The 17,043-nt window shown below is 38.5% G+C and overlaps 1 protein-coding gene across 1 annotated transcript; it reads left to right on the plus strand.

Moving 5' to 3' along the window:
* Nucleotides 1-5,133: 5,133 nt before the first annotated feature.
* LOC131354082 (putative C-type lectin domain family 20 member A) lies at nt 5,134-9,249 on the plus strand. Its single transcript, XM_058391352.1, has 7 exons — nt 5,134-5,268; nt 6,363-6,418; nt 7,115-7,171; nt 7,418-7,786; nt 8,234-8,566; nt 8,682-8,773; nt 8,957-9,249. The coding sequence occupies exons 3-7, from the start codon at nt 7,135-7,137 to the stop codon at nt 9,068-9,070; spliced, it is 945 nt and encodes a 314-aa protein (XP_058247335.1). The 5' UTR covers nt 5,134-5,268; nt 6,363-6,418; nt 7,115-7,134; the 3' UTR covers nt 9,071-9,249.
* The last annotated feature ends 7,794 nt before the right edge of the window (nt 9,250-17,043 follow it).

A 17,043-nucleotide genomic window follows, 5' to 3' on the forward strand; every position in this document is an offset into this window, starting at 1 on the left:
GGCGCAGCTCTGATGACATCAATATGTTTACGGAAGCGGTTGTGGGATTCATCGGGAAACTAGCGGATGACACAGTTCACAAGACTATCATCAAGACTTTCCTCAATCAGAAGCCGTGGGTGGATAAATCCGTCCGCGATGCTCTGAGATCCCGCTGCGTACAACACGGGGCTGGCCAGCGGAAACATGGACGAGTATAAAGCTGCATCCTACAGCGTGCGCAGAGTGGTGAAGGAGGCGAAGCGGCGCTATGGACAGACACTAGAGTCACAATTTCAACAGAGTGGCTCTAGGAGTCTGTGGCAGGGACTGAGAACTATGACGGACTACAAAACACCATCTTCTAGATCGGTGAATGTGGATGCTTCTCTGGCAGACGAGCTAAACACCTTTTATGCTCGCTTCGAGGCTGCAGCTCAGAGCGCTAACGGCGTTAGCAGTGCTAACAGCGCTAGAGGCAGCACACATGAGGAGCATGCCGGAGAGGACAGCGCGTTCATAGTCTTGGAGCACGACGTGAGAAAGGCATTCAGGAGAATGAACACCAGGAAGGCAGCAGGACCAGATGGCATCACGGGTCGGGTCCTGAAGGCCTGTGCTGACCAGCTTGCTCCTGTGTTCACTGAGATCTTCAACCTCTCCCTGGAACAGTCTACAATCCCAACATGCTTCAAACGGTCTACCGTTGTTCCTGTCCCCAAGAAACCCAAGCCCGCCTGCCTGAATGACTACCGCCCAGTGGCCCTGACCTCAGTGGTAATGAAGTGCTTCGAAAGACTCATCAGAGACTTCATCACTTCTTCCCTACCTGATACCTTGGACCCGTTACAGTTCGCGTACTGTCCCAACCGATCTACTGAGGACGCCATCGCACACCTCCATCATGTAGCCCTGAGCCATCTGGACAGCAGGAAGGGAAATTATGTCAAAATGCTGTTTGTCAACTACAGTTCAGTGTTTAACACCATAATTCCCTCCTTAGTCACCACTAAGTTGGAGATCCTGGGCCTTATCCCATCCCTGTGTCGATGGATCTCCAATTTCCTGCGAGACAGACCTCAGGCAGTATGGGTGGGCAACCATGTCTCACTCTCACTCACCCTCAGCACTGGAGCCCCCCAGGGTTGTGTTCTGAGCCCCCTGCTGTACTCTCTGTACACCTTTGACTGCGTGACCACTTCCAGCTCCACCAACATCGTGAAGTTTGCGGACGATATTGTGGTGGTGGGCCTGATCCCCAATAACGACGAGATGGCCTACCTAGAGGAGATTAAAAACCTGGAGACATGGTGCCAGGTCAACAATCTCCTCCTGAACATCAGCAAGACTAAGGAGCTGATAGTGGACTTTAGCACCAAGCAGGAGAGGAATTACCAGCCCCTCAGTATCGACGGGACCCCAGTGGAGAGAGTGGACAATTTCGGGTACCTAGGTGTCTACATCACGTAGGACCTGACATGGTCCTGTCACGTTAACACAGGCATAGGCCCGGCAGCGTCTTTATCATCTCAGATGCCTGAAGGACTTTAAACTGCCCTCAAAGGTGCTAAAGACATTCTACACCTGCACCATTGAGAGCATCCTGACGGGAAGTATCACAGCCTGGTTTGGGAACAGCACCAGACAAGCTCTCCAGAGGGTGGTGCGATCAGCTGAGCGTACCATCTGCACCGAGCTTCCTGACCTGGACACCATATACAGCAAGCGGTGCTGGACCAAGGCCAGGAAGATTATGAAGGACCTCAGCCATCCCAACAATGGACTCTTCTCTCTGTTGAGGTCAGGGAAATGTTTCTGTTCCTTGAAGGCGAACACAGAGAGAATGAGGAGGAGCTTCTTCCCGCAGGCCATTCGGGCCCTCAACCAGTACACCTAGAATCTGGACTTTCTGGACTCACCCCCACATGACATGACATTCTACCTCAGCTGATTATTCCACTACTTTGTACTCTGCACTACTCTGTACAGACAATAACACTCACACTGTACATCTTCTCTGTACATCTTTGTGTGCACACTGCACCGACACTTTACTCCCTGTTCAATTGGACATTTATATTTGCCTTATATATATATCTACATATATATTTATATATTTATCTTACATATGCACACTGTACATACTGTATTCATTTGCTACACCATTTCAAAGTTGACCATTTTATCTACATATATGCATATACTGTATCTTCTTGTAGTCTACACATATATGTTTATTTATATACTGTTTTCATTTTTCACATATACTATATATATACTATATTGTACTGTGTTATATTAGTGTATTATATTTTTGTTTTTATATTTGTTTTTTATATTTAGTTTTATAAAGCAGTTTTATATTTGTATACATTATATATTATTACTATTTTGTTACTATTTTTATTATTATTATTTTTATTTTATTTTTCATTATTTATAATATTTACTGCTATATATATATATATATATATATATATATATTTTTTTTTTTTTTTTTTCATATGCATATCTGACACTTGACTTTCAAGTTATTTTCGTTTGTGATTTCTACCATTTAATTTTCCCTACTTTTCTCTATATATTCTTAACTATATCCCCTATTTTTCATGTCCACACTTTAAATTATTTTTTTTCCTCTTTCTTTTTTATGTAAGACAGTCGTAAAAAGCATTTCACTACATGTCGTACTGTGTATGATTTCGTATGTGACCAATAAAATTTTAATTTGAATTTGATAAAATCAGACAAATAAGACCTGAGCCAGAAGAGGGCTGTCCCCTTATCACAAACAACATTTTCTAGCCTAAAACACATGCGACAGGTGGATCCAGAAATGACACGAGTCTTTCGGTAGAGGTTTGTTTTGAAAATGGACGTCAGCAGGAGTCTCACTCTAAATACAGTTTTTGCGATGATTTTTTGGAAAAGCCACGAAGAAAGAAAAACAAAGACAGTGGGTAAAACAGTGGATCGGCAGGCATGGACAGCAAGGATTATCTGTGTTACAGAGAGAGTTGGAGGTGAGTAAAACATGTTGCTGCCGGCTCATGTTTTGGTTCGTTGAGATAACACATACCAAAGGCATGTGTAATTTCTTTATTTCTCCTTTAAACAGATGAATGATAAGACTGGCTTCAGAGAGCTGCTGCGAATGACCACAGAGGAGTTTGATTTTTTGCTTTTTATTTTTATCTATATGAGATCGATTATTATTAATTTTACTGTCTGTCACGGATTCGTGACACGTGACAAAACACATCCAGCAACTGTAACTGCTGTTAGCTTTAAAAATGAAAATATTTCAATTGTAAACATTAGCGATTAATGATAGGATACATTTAACCCAATTATCCCCTTCAGTTTAATTTTATAGTCACCACTGTCTGATGTGTCAACTCCATCACCTCCATCAGATTAATATTGTGTAAATATTCAATTTTGGTCATTTTAAAATAAGGTTTCATTAGATATTGTTAGTTAATGTATATACTAACATGAACTAAGAATGAACAATGCATGTACATAATTTATAAAGTGTAGTTCAAATATTTACTAATACAAAAAAAATTTAAGTTGTGCTGGTTAACGTTAGTAAATGCACTATACATGATCTGACAATGAAAGATGTTCCCAAACGTTAACAAAGATGAAGAAATACTGTAATAAATGTTTTGTTCATTGTGTTTTTATCTCAATAAATAGTAATGGAACCTTATTGTCAAGTGTTACCTGCTGTTTAGTATTTATTGAATAATTGTTGGTCAGATTTTCAAATGTAATCTGTCTGCTAACACAAGACTGTATTTTCAAACGTTTAACTTATTTTATTTGCTGTTTATTGTCTGATGGTGCTGAGATGGCAAGGTAACTTGCAAGTACATGCAAGATACAAAAATGTAGTTGTACTTCTATTTTTTTTTTTAACAATACTCCACCCTGTTTTGTACCTTTTAATTTTTTTTCTATTTATCTTACACAGGTGAAACATTCAAGTCTCTCAGGTTCCAGTACAGGGCTGGGACCAGCACTATCTCACAGATAGTTGTGGAGACCTGTGCTGCTCTGTACCAGGTCATGAAAGTAGACTACCTTAATGTAGGCTGTGAATGGCAAGCTGCGAGAAATGACATTTCAGAAATCCACTATACAACTGAATGTTGATATGAACATCAAGAACATATACACTTTGGAAATGAGTATATATACTATGTACAGCAAAAATTCCCTTGCCAATTATTTTACTACAATCTATGACTACAAACAATGACATTGTGAAATTCTGCCAATTTACTTCTATTCTACTGCATATACATACCATTATGTATTACTTTATCCTTACTGTAGCTGTATGCCTATACTATATATACAGTTAAAGACAAATTTGTCATGTTTGTTGGTGATGAGGCCTATCTGTTAAGACCTGACCTTATTAAGCCATGCTGAATGCTGTTCAATATGTTGTGTCCACACTATTTTTGAAGCCATGTTGCTGCTGCTGCTTTTCTTCCGGTGACCTCAAGCTGTTGACTTGCTCTCTCATTGGCTGGAGGTTGTAGCTACAACTGACACCACGTGATGTCGAGTCGGGTGACCGTCCCAGATATTTAACATGCCAGATATCTGGATTTTGTCTGTGAGGTGTCTGTGACGCGTCAGCGAGCCTCTTTGATGCGTTGTTGAGTAGTTCATACATAAAGATTGCCGAGCGCTGATCATTCGCTGATTTTCCCACGATCACAGACCGATCTGTCGGCCAGCTCGTTAATTTGCAAATCAGGCTTAAATCGGGCTTAAAATCCTGTAGTGTGTACTAGGCTTAAGGGATCTAGTATGCAGGTTGAAAGTTTTGAAGATAAAATTTGTGAAATTAGATCAGGCTTTTGAATGTATGAGCCCTTCCGCTATGTTTAACCATCTCTGGCAGTCTTACAGTATTCTTGTACAAACACAATATTTATGTTTTTCTTTTTGCTGTATAAGGTTAATAATTAAAACTAAAATTCATTCTCAAATTACAGACTAAAGACAACTTGATAAACAGCTCCTGTCTTCTGGGGTTTTCCTTTTTTTCAGTTGTGCTCTGTTTATCTCAGATTTCCATCCAATCTGTTTTGTAAAGTAACAAAATGAAGGAGGAGGAAAAGGAGGAGGAGGAGGAGGACATTTAGTTATCAAGTCTAAAAGAAGATAAATAGTGACTCAGTTAGTCAGACACTGCAAAACCTCACGTGCAACACTGAGATCTATAAAACCTACAACACTGAGTTTACCTCCTTCACATTTCAGGTATGTTTCAGTTATTTCCTAAGACTTAACAAGAGAAATGGTTTATAGAGCTTGACCTGTGTGATAATTAATGTTTTTATTATATTGGTGGTCTTTAGAGCAGAGCTGTACAGAGATCTTAACACCAGCAGGTGAAAGAGATTCATGCATCAAGGTTCTAGAAACAAAGACTAGAATCAGATCCTCAGTGTATCTATTAGACTTGTAGTCATGTACCTATTAGAAAACCTTGGAAAGAATCCTAAACACCAGTGATGAAAAAAAATACAATACTTTAAGTGTATACTGAATACTGCAATACTGTTAAACTTAATTGTTGAACTAAAAACTTTATTGTTAATTCTACATCATTTATTTTGTAGACAAACAGAATTTTAACATATTTATATTTAAAATATTAGATTAAATTCAATAATTTTTGCTTCTCGTATTTACATAAGACTTTCATAAACCTGTCGGAACCCAGAGCCTCCCTCCAGGTGGACACCACAGGGTGGTCCTAGAGCCTTCTCCAATTACCAATATAATCCAATAGTTGTGTAGTTCCAATTAGAAATTTGCAGAAAAACAAAGAAATAAAGTACTCCTCCAGGCTTGGATGAGAAAAAGCAACCGGTTTTATTTAGAAAAAATATCACCGAAACTGGCACTCAAATACACGGATTCATGAATCGATGCAGTCAAGTACACCCCCCTTATCCCCAGTATATATACCCTTTAGCCCAGCTGCCTAACCTTGCTGGATTCTATGTTTCTATGGATTGTTTTGACGTTCACCCATTATTCCCCCTGAAAAACAGCCCCACCTTTCTGTGGCCTTCATACACTCTGTGGTTCACAAGTTTTAATATTGACACATATTGTTGATCTATCTAACTTCTATTAAACCTTATTTAGCCCAAAAAACACATTTATGTCATTATACCCCTTACACCTTTAATTCAACATTCACCCACATGTTCCATGTATTCGTTGTGGTTGTTCCTGTGTAGTTCAAGGTGACTGGCTGACATTTATTAGAAATCTGAGGACTGTACCACTATTTTTATTATCACATTTACATTTACACCATTCTATGTATTCCCACTATTTAGGCCGCGAGCACTATCCTTAATCTACATCAGGTTACCCAAGTAATACTGCTAATAAGGTAAGTGTTGTAGAAGAAAATAAAAATAATCTAAATAAAAATAAAATTATTGAATGCCAAAAATGACCATGAGAGCTCAGTGAGAAACTCAATCAAGTAAAAGAAAGATTCCAATACCACACGTATATAAAGTCATGACGACTAAACATCATTTCTAAAAAAAATGATCTCAACCTGCAGAACACAGTAATAAACTGGCAAACTACATCCAATAATATATTCTCTATGTCTCATGACATGAAGTCTCAGTTACTACAATATCAAATTTTCTCTGGTCACATTTCAATTGATACTGCATGGGTTTAAGCAATAGGAACAAACGCTGCCACAATTCCATAGATGATTACTATCATGCTCTCTGGTCATGTCCATATATCTAGTCGGTATGGTCTATATAATCCAGTACAACTGAGATCCTGAGTGATGAATATGCAGCCCTTGGTAAAATGATGTCCTTTCCTCATGCTTGTATACCACATAGTTTATACAATCTCGTGTTTTTTTTTTTGTTTGTTTGTTTGTTTTGCTTTTCTATTTTATTCTGCACTTTATTCTGTAAAAAAACACTTTTTGTGGTATGAGGTTTTAGACTTGATGGACCGCAGTGTTCTGCCAGAGCAGAGTGCCTCAAAAAAATTCTGTCCAGGGTGAGATGGTTAGAGGCAAGATCTTTTAATCACATTTCTTATTTCTTAGTGAGTTTCACCATATCAGTGATGGACCAGTGTCTGTTCATGTTCCTGTATTTCACAGGTGAGCAAATAATACAGCAAATGGTACAGGCCACCTCTACCAAACAGGAATTATAATATTTATTTATTAGGAGACACAGCACTAACTACAGATATATTATGTATGTGCATATGTGTTATACACAGAAATAAATTTAGCATTTCATGTTTTACACTCAAGAAAAGATGAAGGGGAAAATCATACTAAATCATAAGAAAATTATACAGAGCAGCAGTTGAATAAAACCTTTAAAACTCTCCTCCACAGGAGTCTTCCCTCTCGTCCTCTCTTTCACTCGTTATTACTTGATCCAGCAGGGGAAAACATGGACTGATGCTCAGGCTTACTGTCGAGATAAACACACTGATCTGGTTATGATCCAAACTAGTGATGTCATGGTTCAAATTCAGAATGAAGCACAGAGACAACAGTTCAGTTCCAGTGCTTGGATTGGACTGTATGATGACGTTAACAGCTGGCGCTGGTCCATGGGAAATGAACCACTTGGAACTATGAAAGCATGGAATGCAGGACAGCCTGACAACTGGATGGGAAATGAAGCATGTGGTGCTATAAGTGGGAGCAGATGGGCTGATATACCATGTACTTCCACATGCCCCTTTATGTGCTTTGATGGTAAGGAACAGAATTTGTTCTTTCAGTAGAGCAGGAGGTGTTAATAAAAACATTGTCGCCAGTGCGGTCAGATTTGTGATGAAATACAACTTAGCTCTAATAATGATAAATACCACATCTTCATTGGGTCAGCAATTGGGGAAAAAATGAAAGTTAAGTTTCTCTCTAGTTAAGAAAAAAAACTGTTTTTTAAAATAATTTTATTAGAAAGATTGGAACAGGTAACTGGTCATCTACACTAACCCTTTTTTTGTTTGTTTGTTTTAAAATCAAGATCAGTTTGTGAACCGAAAAATCAAATGTCTAGAGGATCCTAGTTTGATCCCCACAGTTCAACACTTCATTCTTTACTTTATTCTGTATGTGTTGTCATCTTTAGGCCTTTCTGGCATTCCTGCCACACCATCAACTTAATTCAATAAGTTATAATCATGTTTTTTTTCACAGACACTAAAACTGGCAATGAGAGGTACATTTACATCTCTGACAGTATGACATGGTCTGCAGCTCAAGCTTACTGCAGAACAAATCACACTGATCTGGTCAGTGCTAGAGATGAAACAGAAAATTCAGTTATAGCAGGAATGATCCCTGGCTTGACTTGGATTGGTCTGTTCAGAGACAAATGGAAGTGGATAGACAAAAATAACTTCTCTTCCACAAGCTGGTTATCTGCAAATATTAATAATGCTATGGGGAATGAAGACTGTGGTTATTTAAATAACGGTCGGGCTGCTGATGCACAGTGCTCAGACATCATGCCTTTCTTCTGTTACTCAGGTGAGATAAAGTTTCATTCAGTCTCTTATTTAGATCAATTTTATTTATTAACTGCCTTTAGAATGTAACTTTAGGTGTTGATGTTGTGTTTGTGTCTTTCCATTTCTACATTCAGAAATCACTGGAAAACTACAAATCATCAGAGTGAAGGTCCGGTCCAGTCAGGATGTGAAGGATCCTGCAGTAAAGGAGGCCATATTGGAGCAGGTGAGTGTCATCCTCCTGAAGACTCCACTTATAACTTACATTCTCCTTCTCATTACTACAGAACCTGAGTCTTCATCAAGCTCTGACTCTGACACACTGTACTGTAATCACAGTCTGACTTTTTACAGGTTTCACATAGACTCTCTACCATGTATTATTGAGTAAAAAAATTCTGTTTTTCAGATCAAGAAGAAACTGAAGGATCATGGGATGGCAAAGAACATCACCGTGAAATGGAGAGAACAACCAGATGGAAATGTGTTTCACAAGGAGAAAGAAAATAACAGTACAGGATGAAAAGAACTCTTTAAGAAGTCTGTTTAAATTAGAAATATCATGTTAGTGTAAATTAAATAATCATTGTAGGCAGGAGTGGAAAACATTCTGAGAAGTTAATCTTAAATTAAAGTGTAGATAATGTGAATCTTAATTAAACGTGGAACTGTCTGGCCAAAGTTTAAGAAAATGAAAGTAAAATGTTTACTCTTTGCAATGTAGTAAAAATTAAGAATTAAGAATTACCTTATTTATTAAAATAACTTATTAATTAATGTTTTATTAATGTAATCTTATTTATTTTCACTGACATGATTTCATGTGAAAACTACTAGATTACCTATCTGAAACTTATTTATTTCCTATTATTATAGGAATTATATTCCTTTTATAAGTTTCCTCTTGTTGCATCCTTAAGTTCCTTTTTGCAGTCTGGTAAATGATCTACACACACACACAAAGATAGACATAGCAGTAAGTAGACTCTGTAGAATCAGAAGGTCAGATACGATAATCAATAGCCATGATTCTAGATCATTTTTGAATGTACAATAATGGGAGAGTTGTGCTAAGAATTGCATCCGGTGTAAAAACCTGTGCCAAATCAAAATATGCGGACCAAATGATCTGCTTTTGTGACCCCAAACTGGGAGCAGCTGAAAAAACAACAAATAATGAACTTGATTCGATACTAAACTCAAATGATCAAATGCTCACCCTAGCCCATTTAACTGATAAGGTGTAAATAAATAAATTAACTTGAATTTAAAACAATATTTGTTTTGTAAAACTTACATAATCAACGTACCTTTACCTTATAACACTTAGGTAAGTAATTAATAAATAAATTAATTAATTAATTTAATAAAAAACACTTTAGTCTAAATGCATAAAAATAATGATTTATTTTAATAAGAAAGTACAATTACTCTATAATTTTCCACAACTGACTCCCACCTCTGGAGGTTTAATGAGATGTCAATCATTCTAAAATGATTTTGAATGAAAAGGCTAATTTACACAAGTTTATATTTCTGTTTATTTCTAAGGTAATATTTGTATTGATCATTTACCTGTCTAGAATGTTACTTTGCCCCAAATGTAATCAATCAGCTGAACTATTTTGGGGACTTTGCATGTTTTGTATTTAAGATAAAATTCTAAAGTAGTAGACTTTAACAAAAGTAAAAAAAAAGTAACAAAAGTGTATCATAGCAAAAATATTTTGCATTAAAAAACACTAAAATATTTATATACAGTACTTCCCCATTTAACGTGGAGGTTACATTCCAAAACCACCCACGATAAACAAAAATCCGCGATACACAGACACAACCCCCAAATGCTTTTTTTTTTTTTTTATTGTTTAAGTCGTAAAAATTATCCTCCCACACTCTTTAAACACACACAGAAAACATTTGCAAGCATATAGCCATGAATTCTGGGTAAATTCATATAGTAGCGTAGTCCATGCTTATATTTACTTAAAGTATTTCCAAAACCTATAAGAATACGCAACATTTTACTGTCCTAAAGTACATACAGTACAGGTATTAATTTTGATGAGCCCGATACGATATAGTACAGTATGAGAGAGAGAGAGAGTACTGCCTAACACCCACTAGCGAACCACTTGTTAACTCGTTAGTCAATTTCAGCCGGCCCAAGCCGTATGCTTCCCTTTCCCCAACTGCACGCATAGCCAGCAGCCAATCACAACCATGATTAAATGAATGGGGCACTCCGATTAGCCAGACTCGTTCCTCCAGCCATACTGTATTTTGATTTTCAGCATCCCCCACACCATGCTTTCCTAAACAACGCTGTTCTTTGTCTCAAGTAAATATGCTGTCCCAGCCATAACAAGGAGCTAGGGCTATTAACCAGTAGTCACTGGCCCCAGACTGTCCTGTTGAGGCAGGAAAATTAGGCTAGCATTGCAGCCCAAGCCCCCCTATGTAAAATCTGGGTGGCTGGCCAGCACTTAAGGGCAGGTCCCCCAGGCAAGAGAGGACCTGGGGTCAGTCATCTCCACCAGGTAGGCCAGAAAGGATTCCTAAAACCCAAGGGCTAGGGTTTTCAGGGATACCCCAGGCTCCTGCTCCTTATGTGTCACCATCTCCTGAGGTGCCCCTGCCAGCTTGCTGTTTCAGAGCAGTTGGCAAGGTGAGAACAGTGAGAACACCTCTCACACCACCTGGCAGAGTGGAAGCTTCTGCTAGCTCGCAGTGGGTTCTGGATACTGTGGGAAAAGGCTACAGAATCCAGTTTGTCTCCCATCCTCCTTCTTTCAAGGTGTGCTGCCCACTGTTGTTGGCACAGGCCAAACTTTATTCCTCCAGGAGGAACTTCTCTCGTCATTTTAAGTGATTGTTTCATCCTGCACTTGGGTCTGATTGGTGATGTCTTTCTAAAATCATGACAGCACCTTAAAATTTGTTACTTGTTATAAATCAACGTGGATTGTTGGGTGGATAAGACCATCCGCAACGCTCTGAGATCTCGCACCACTGCCTACAACGCGGGACTTGCGTCGGGTGACATGACCTCATTCAAGGTTGCGTCATACAACGTGCGGAAAGCAGTGAAGGTGGCGAAGCAGCGCTACGGAAGGAAACTAGAGTCACAGCTCCAACAGAGTGACTCTAGGAGCCTGTGGCAGGGATTAAGGACAATAACGGACTATAAAGCACCAACATCCGGTATGATGAATGCGGAAGTGTCTCTGGCAGACGAGCTGAACACCTTCTACGCTCGCTTCGAGGGTGCAGCTAACAATGCTAAAGCTAATGCTACAGCTAATGCTAACGGCTGTAGACAGGAAGAGAATGCCAACACCAATGCGTTCATCATATCTGAGCATGACGTGAGGAGAGCCTTTAGAAGAGTGAACACCAGGAAAGCAGCAGGACCAGACAAAATCTCAGGTCGTGTCCTCGGAGCCTGCACTGACCAGCTAGCACCTGTGTTCACAGACATATTCAACCTCTCCTTAACCCAGTCAGCAATCCCCACATGCTTCAAAGAGTCCATCATTGTTCCTGTCCTGAAGAAACCCCATCCTGCTTCCCTCAACGACTATCACCCTGTAGCCCTGACCTCAGTAGTGATGAAGTGCTTTGAGCGGCTGGTCAGAGACTTCATCATCACTTCACTACCAGACACACTGGATCCATTACAGTTCCATTACCACCCAAGCCGCTCAACTGATGATGCCATTTCCTACCTCCTTCACACATCACTCACTCACCTGGACACTAGAAAGGGGAATTATGTTAGAATGCTGTTTGTTGACTACAGTTCAGCATTTAACACTATAATCCCCTCCACACTCACCACCAAGCTGGAGCACCTGGGACTCAGCCCATCTCTTTGTCAGTGGATCTCCAATTTCCTAACTGGTAGACCACAGGCAGTAAGGATGGGCAGACATGTCTCAGCCTCACTCACCCTCAGCACTGGAGCCCCCCAGGGTTGTGTTCAAAGCCCCCTGCTGTAGTCAACATACTAGATCCAGCACTAACCGAAGAATTTTATAGACTACACCCAGATAAACCAGCACCCAGATCCGTTGGCCGAGCACGACATTGAACACTAGGAGGTGTTCATAGCGAGGGGGGCTCTGTAACGTCACAACTCACGTTGCCCCCTTGTAACTACCAGAGGGAACCTTCTCCTGAGTTTTGACTCACTTCCGGGTCAAAGTTACTTCCAGCTGCACTTTAAACAGCATGCACAGTATTGTTCCGTAGTGTTCATACCAAGCCTTGCATTTTACCGTTTATTCTTGTGAATAACCTTGCTTGTTATTTTTATTAAATTTTCTCTATTTGTGCATCATTGGATTTGTTTGCTATTGGACTGTGCTTTCATTAAATCTGCACATGGATCCTACACCTGCTGCCTCTGGGGCTTCCTTATAGTTTGTTTGTTTGTTTGTGGATGTCTTTTTTTATTTTTAAGGAATGTTTGTTATTGGTAGATGATGTAACAGAAATACCCACACAGACCCTCCACACAATTTGTCTGTAGCTCCCTGCGCTCCGACTGAAAAAAAGAAAAATGCAGTTATAAATTTCACTGTTTAATTACCTGGCTGAAGTCAAATGGGATTTCAGTGTAAGGAAGGAATATCTGCATTAGGAAACTAAATGTTCAACACACTAAATGTTTTGTACTGAGGGTGTCCTAACTTTTTCACTCAGCTTGGTCTGTGTCTCAGTGTCAGTCACTGAGATTTGGTTTTTAATCAGAGTTTATGTAAAGCAGGACAAAAGGGACCGAGTGGTTTGCATAAGCCAATTTGCCTGAAGGAAAACAAATAAGTAGCTGAGTTTATCACTAAATAGAAAAATCGCCACAGAAGGTCACATAAGAAAATAAAAACATAGCAAATAATTGAGTAATTAATGAAATAAAAATGTTCTTATATAACAGGCTTGTTTTTCCTTTTTTTCAAAGACAGTGTGTGTTGATTACAATTATTATACTGAAGCAAGATTGTGTTCTTGAATCAGAAGGTGTTGATTTTTCTACAGCAACACAGATCTGAATATTTTGAGTGGAATATTAAAAACATTATTGCTCCTATAACAGTTCATTTCACAGAGCATGTTCAAATAATCCCTTTACAAACATGTAATAAAGTCAATTTGTTGAATTAATTAATCATTGAGATTTTCTATTAGAAGATGTTTATTTAACGTTTATTGAAGCATAGCACTTTGTAAAATTCAGTAATGTTCAGGACACAGATCATACTTCCTGTTATCATTTACATTATAACAGCTACATTCCCACAGTATGCTCTCTTTTTTATTCACCTTAAGTTAATGAGATATAAAATGTGCTTTTCATGTTACAGAAACTGAAAACTCCAAACTTGTGGATGTTCCATAACATTATATCTAACATGAACAGGTTAAAAGTGCAATGTGCACAATGTGTAAATGAAAATTTGTAATTGCTGAAAAATCGCTCTCCTGTAAGGAAATCATTTAAGATTGTCAGATTGTGAATTTAATTTGAGATAGTCTAACCCGTTTCTGTAACATATTTAATTTAGAAGTACTGGTATAGAATATTTGTTTATTTGTATATTATTTTGTTAACAGTGTCCTGAATATTGAGGGTGCTGTAGAAGCTTCCTCTGCACCCCTACTTCCTTTATCCTCGCCTGAGAGTGCTCACCCCTCCATACATTCCATTCACCCAGACTCGGATTTGGTTTAATCAAGGTTTTATGTAAATTAGGTCAAAGGAATAAAGTTGTTTGCATAAGTTTATTTGCAAGAAGGAAACAAATAAGCAGTGCAGATTATCACCAAATGTAAAATGGCTTGTGTACTTGCCCTCTGTACCCATAATTGTTGGTCCTGTTTTGAATAGTTTGTGCCCTAGTTGTATCTGATAATTCTTACTGATGTGTAAGGTATTCCTTGATGCTGTTTCTCACCTGTTTTTCATGACACTCACTATTATCCTGCACAGTCTGCTGGTGGTCTTCCAGGTTCTGTCTGTAGGTTTAGTCTTTACAGAAGTCCTTCTTTGAATGGTTTTTATAAGTTTTGCTGATATTGAGAATGGAATTGCCTTCTTTGTGGATACAGATGATGCTAGCCCTTTTCTTGAACTTTGTTGAGATAACTTTTTACAAGCTGGTCCCAAGGTAATTTATAGATATATGTAATGTAATTACATTTAATTTCATAGAAGTCCCCTAGCATTGTAAGCACATGGTGTAGTTCATCACATTAACTATAGATTAAATGTGACACTAAGTGCACTTTTTTTTCTAATTCTGAACAGTTTAAAATGATAAGGAAAATGTTTTGCTTAGAAAACCTCATATTTCTTTAACCCTTATAATTCTATGGTCCTGCATGTTGTCTTGGATTTTCTTCACATAGTGTGACGACGAGTTAAAAAACTCCACCATTTATGGAGAAAAACATCATTCTAAACTACAACAGGTCCACTGTTATATGTATCTCCTTACAATAAAAACAAAATGTGATTTTGTAAATGATGCCTCCAGCTCTGTGAATTTTTATCTGGAGAGTGGCACCAAAATAAAATAAAACTCAGTGTATCATTGTTGCACACTCACGAGAAATTTGTCTACAGGAACCTTAAAATGTCTACTTTTAAATGGATTGATTTAAAATGAAAACAAATTCTCTGTTTGTGTAATATGCACAAAAAAAACAAGATGGGTACAGTTTTTCTGTCTCAGCTCATTAGTGCTAATCTCCACACACCCATTCATAGTGCGCACTACTCATACGTTAATGATCTGTCGGGGAATATTCAAATGTGTTAAACAGTCACCTGTAAGTTTCCTAAGGAAATATATTGAAGCATGAGCTACAGCCTTTATAGGGTGAGTCATTGTCTCCCCATGTGTGATAACATCAATATTCATGGCCCTTGCCACTCCCTCACATACAGTCTTTGTGTAAATGAACAGGACGGTCTTCACAACAAAGGTGTAACAAAGACTCAGGTCTACCAGGGCACAAAAGTTTAAGAAAATATACTTGAGCCAGTCTTTACAATTTTATCACCCTCTAAAGAGATAGAGAGGCTATCATTAGTTGGGGATCCAGTGAAATCCACACAAACACTGTTTGGTAGATAGATAGATAGATAGATAGATAGATAGATAGATAGATAGATAGATAGATAGATAGATAGATAGATAGATAGATAGATAGATAGATAGATAGATAGATAGATAGATAGATAGATAGAACTTGTTGTCAAAGACAAGGTGCACAAATTAACCAGTGGTCCAGATATGCTAGAATTTTTATTCCCTCTTGCTCCACTGAAGGTATATTATCCATACCACTGTCAGGGGCATAATTTATCTTGACAAATTGCCTACACCCTACATTAAATTGGGGTGACACTTTTATATTATTCCAGGCTTTTCTCAACATCTGAGAATAATCTTTAGCCATGGGAACAGACACGGGGCTGAGCACGAGAAATACTTGCCTACACACCTTGCGGTAGAGTTGAAACAGTAGCTTCTTCTTTAGCATCAAGACCCAAGATTTTCACTGCACTTAAAATGCGAGAAAGAATGTTCATCCTCATCATCCTTTCCCTCACTACCATTAAGGGAGTCATTTGCATGCAGTGAAATGACATCCACTGAACCATCCTTTCACTCCTGGTGTGATTGATCATCACCCAAAGAGGCTGCAGGCAGTTGTGTGCTCACTGCAGTTGTACATGTTTCAAACTTACCTGCTAAATCAAGTAACACTGCCAAAATCTGTAACTGGTTATCATTCTTGGGTTCCTGTACTACTGTGGTCCTCCCACATTCATTCTGAGGTGCGGTACGATCCCTCTTGCGTGTATAAGGATGCTCCTCTACCAAGGGCCCTTTAGAAGCTACTTCTTTCCTACTACCAGTTGAGTGCCTGGCTCTCTGCACCCTTTCCTGTAATGTTAACCCTACAGCTGCTGCACAGGATTTCTCAATATCAAGTAAATGCTGCATACCCAGACAGGATGGGCATTCTCTATGTCCATCTCATGGGTGCATATCAGCATGACAAAATCAAAACTTTGAGTGACTCATGTCAACAAACCAAGATGAATTGTAATGAAACACAGTATATCAATCACAATTCACAATTATTAGTATAAACTGAAAGTACGAATCACTGTTCATTAATCATCTTTCAGTGTCTGTGAACAGTGCTCTTCAATCACAATATATTACTACCACCTGAGATTAAAGTATAAAATATTCAACATAAACTTCTTGGTTTTTATTGAAAAGAAATGAACAACAAAATCATTCACATGTAGTTCGTGATGAATCAAGTCTGCAAACAGAACTTTTTGAAAATCAAAAATTATATAAACAAAGAATATTTGAATATCCCCCACTCTATGTGCATACATGCAGTAACCAGAATGGAAATATCATGTCCACTGTGAACAGCAGACCCAAACACAAACACCTGTAAACA

The sequence above is a fragment of the Hemibagrus wyckioides genome, linkage group LG06 (assembly GCF_019097595.1).
Source record: "Hemibagrus wyckioides isolate EC202008001 linkage group LG06, SWU_Hwy_1.0, whole genome shotgun sequence".
In the NCBI taxonomy this organism is placed as follows: domain Eukaryota; kingdom Metazoa; phylum Chordata; class Actinopteri; order Siluriformes; family Bagridae; genus Hemibagrus; species Hemibagrus wyckioides.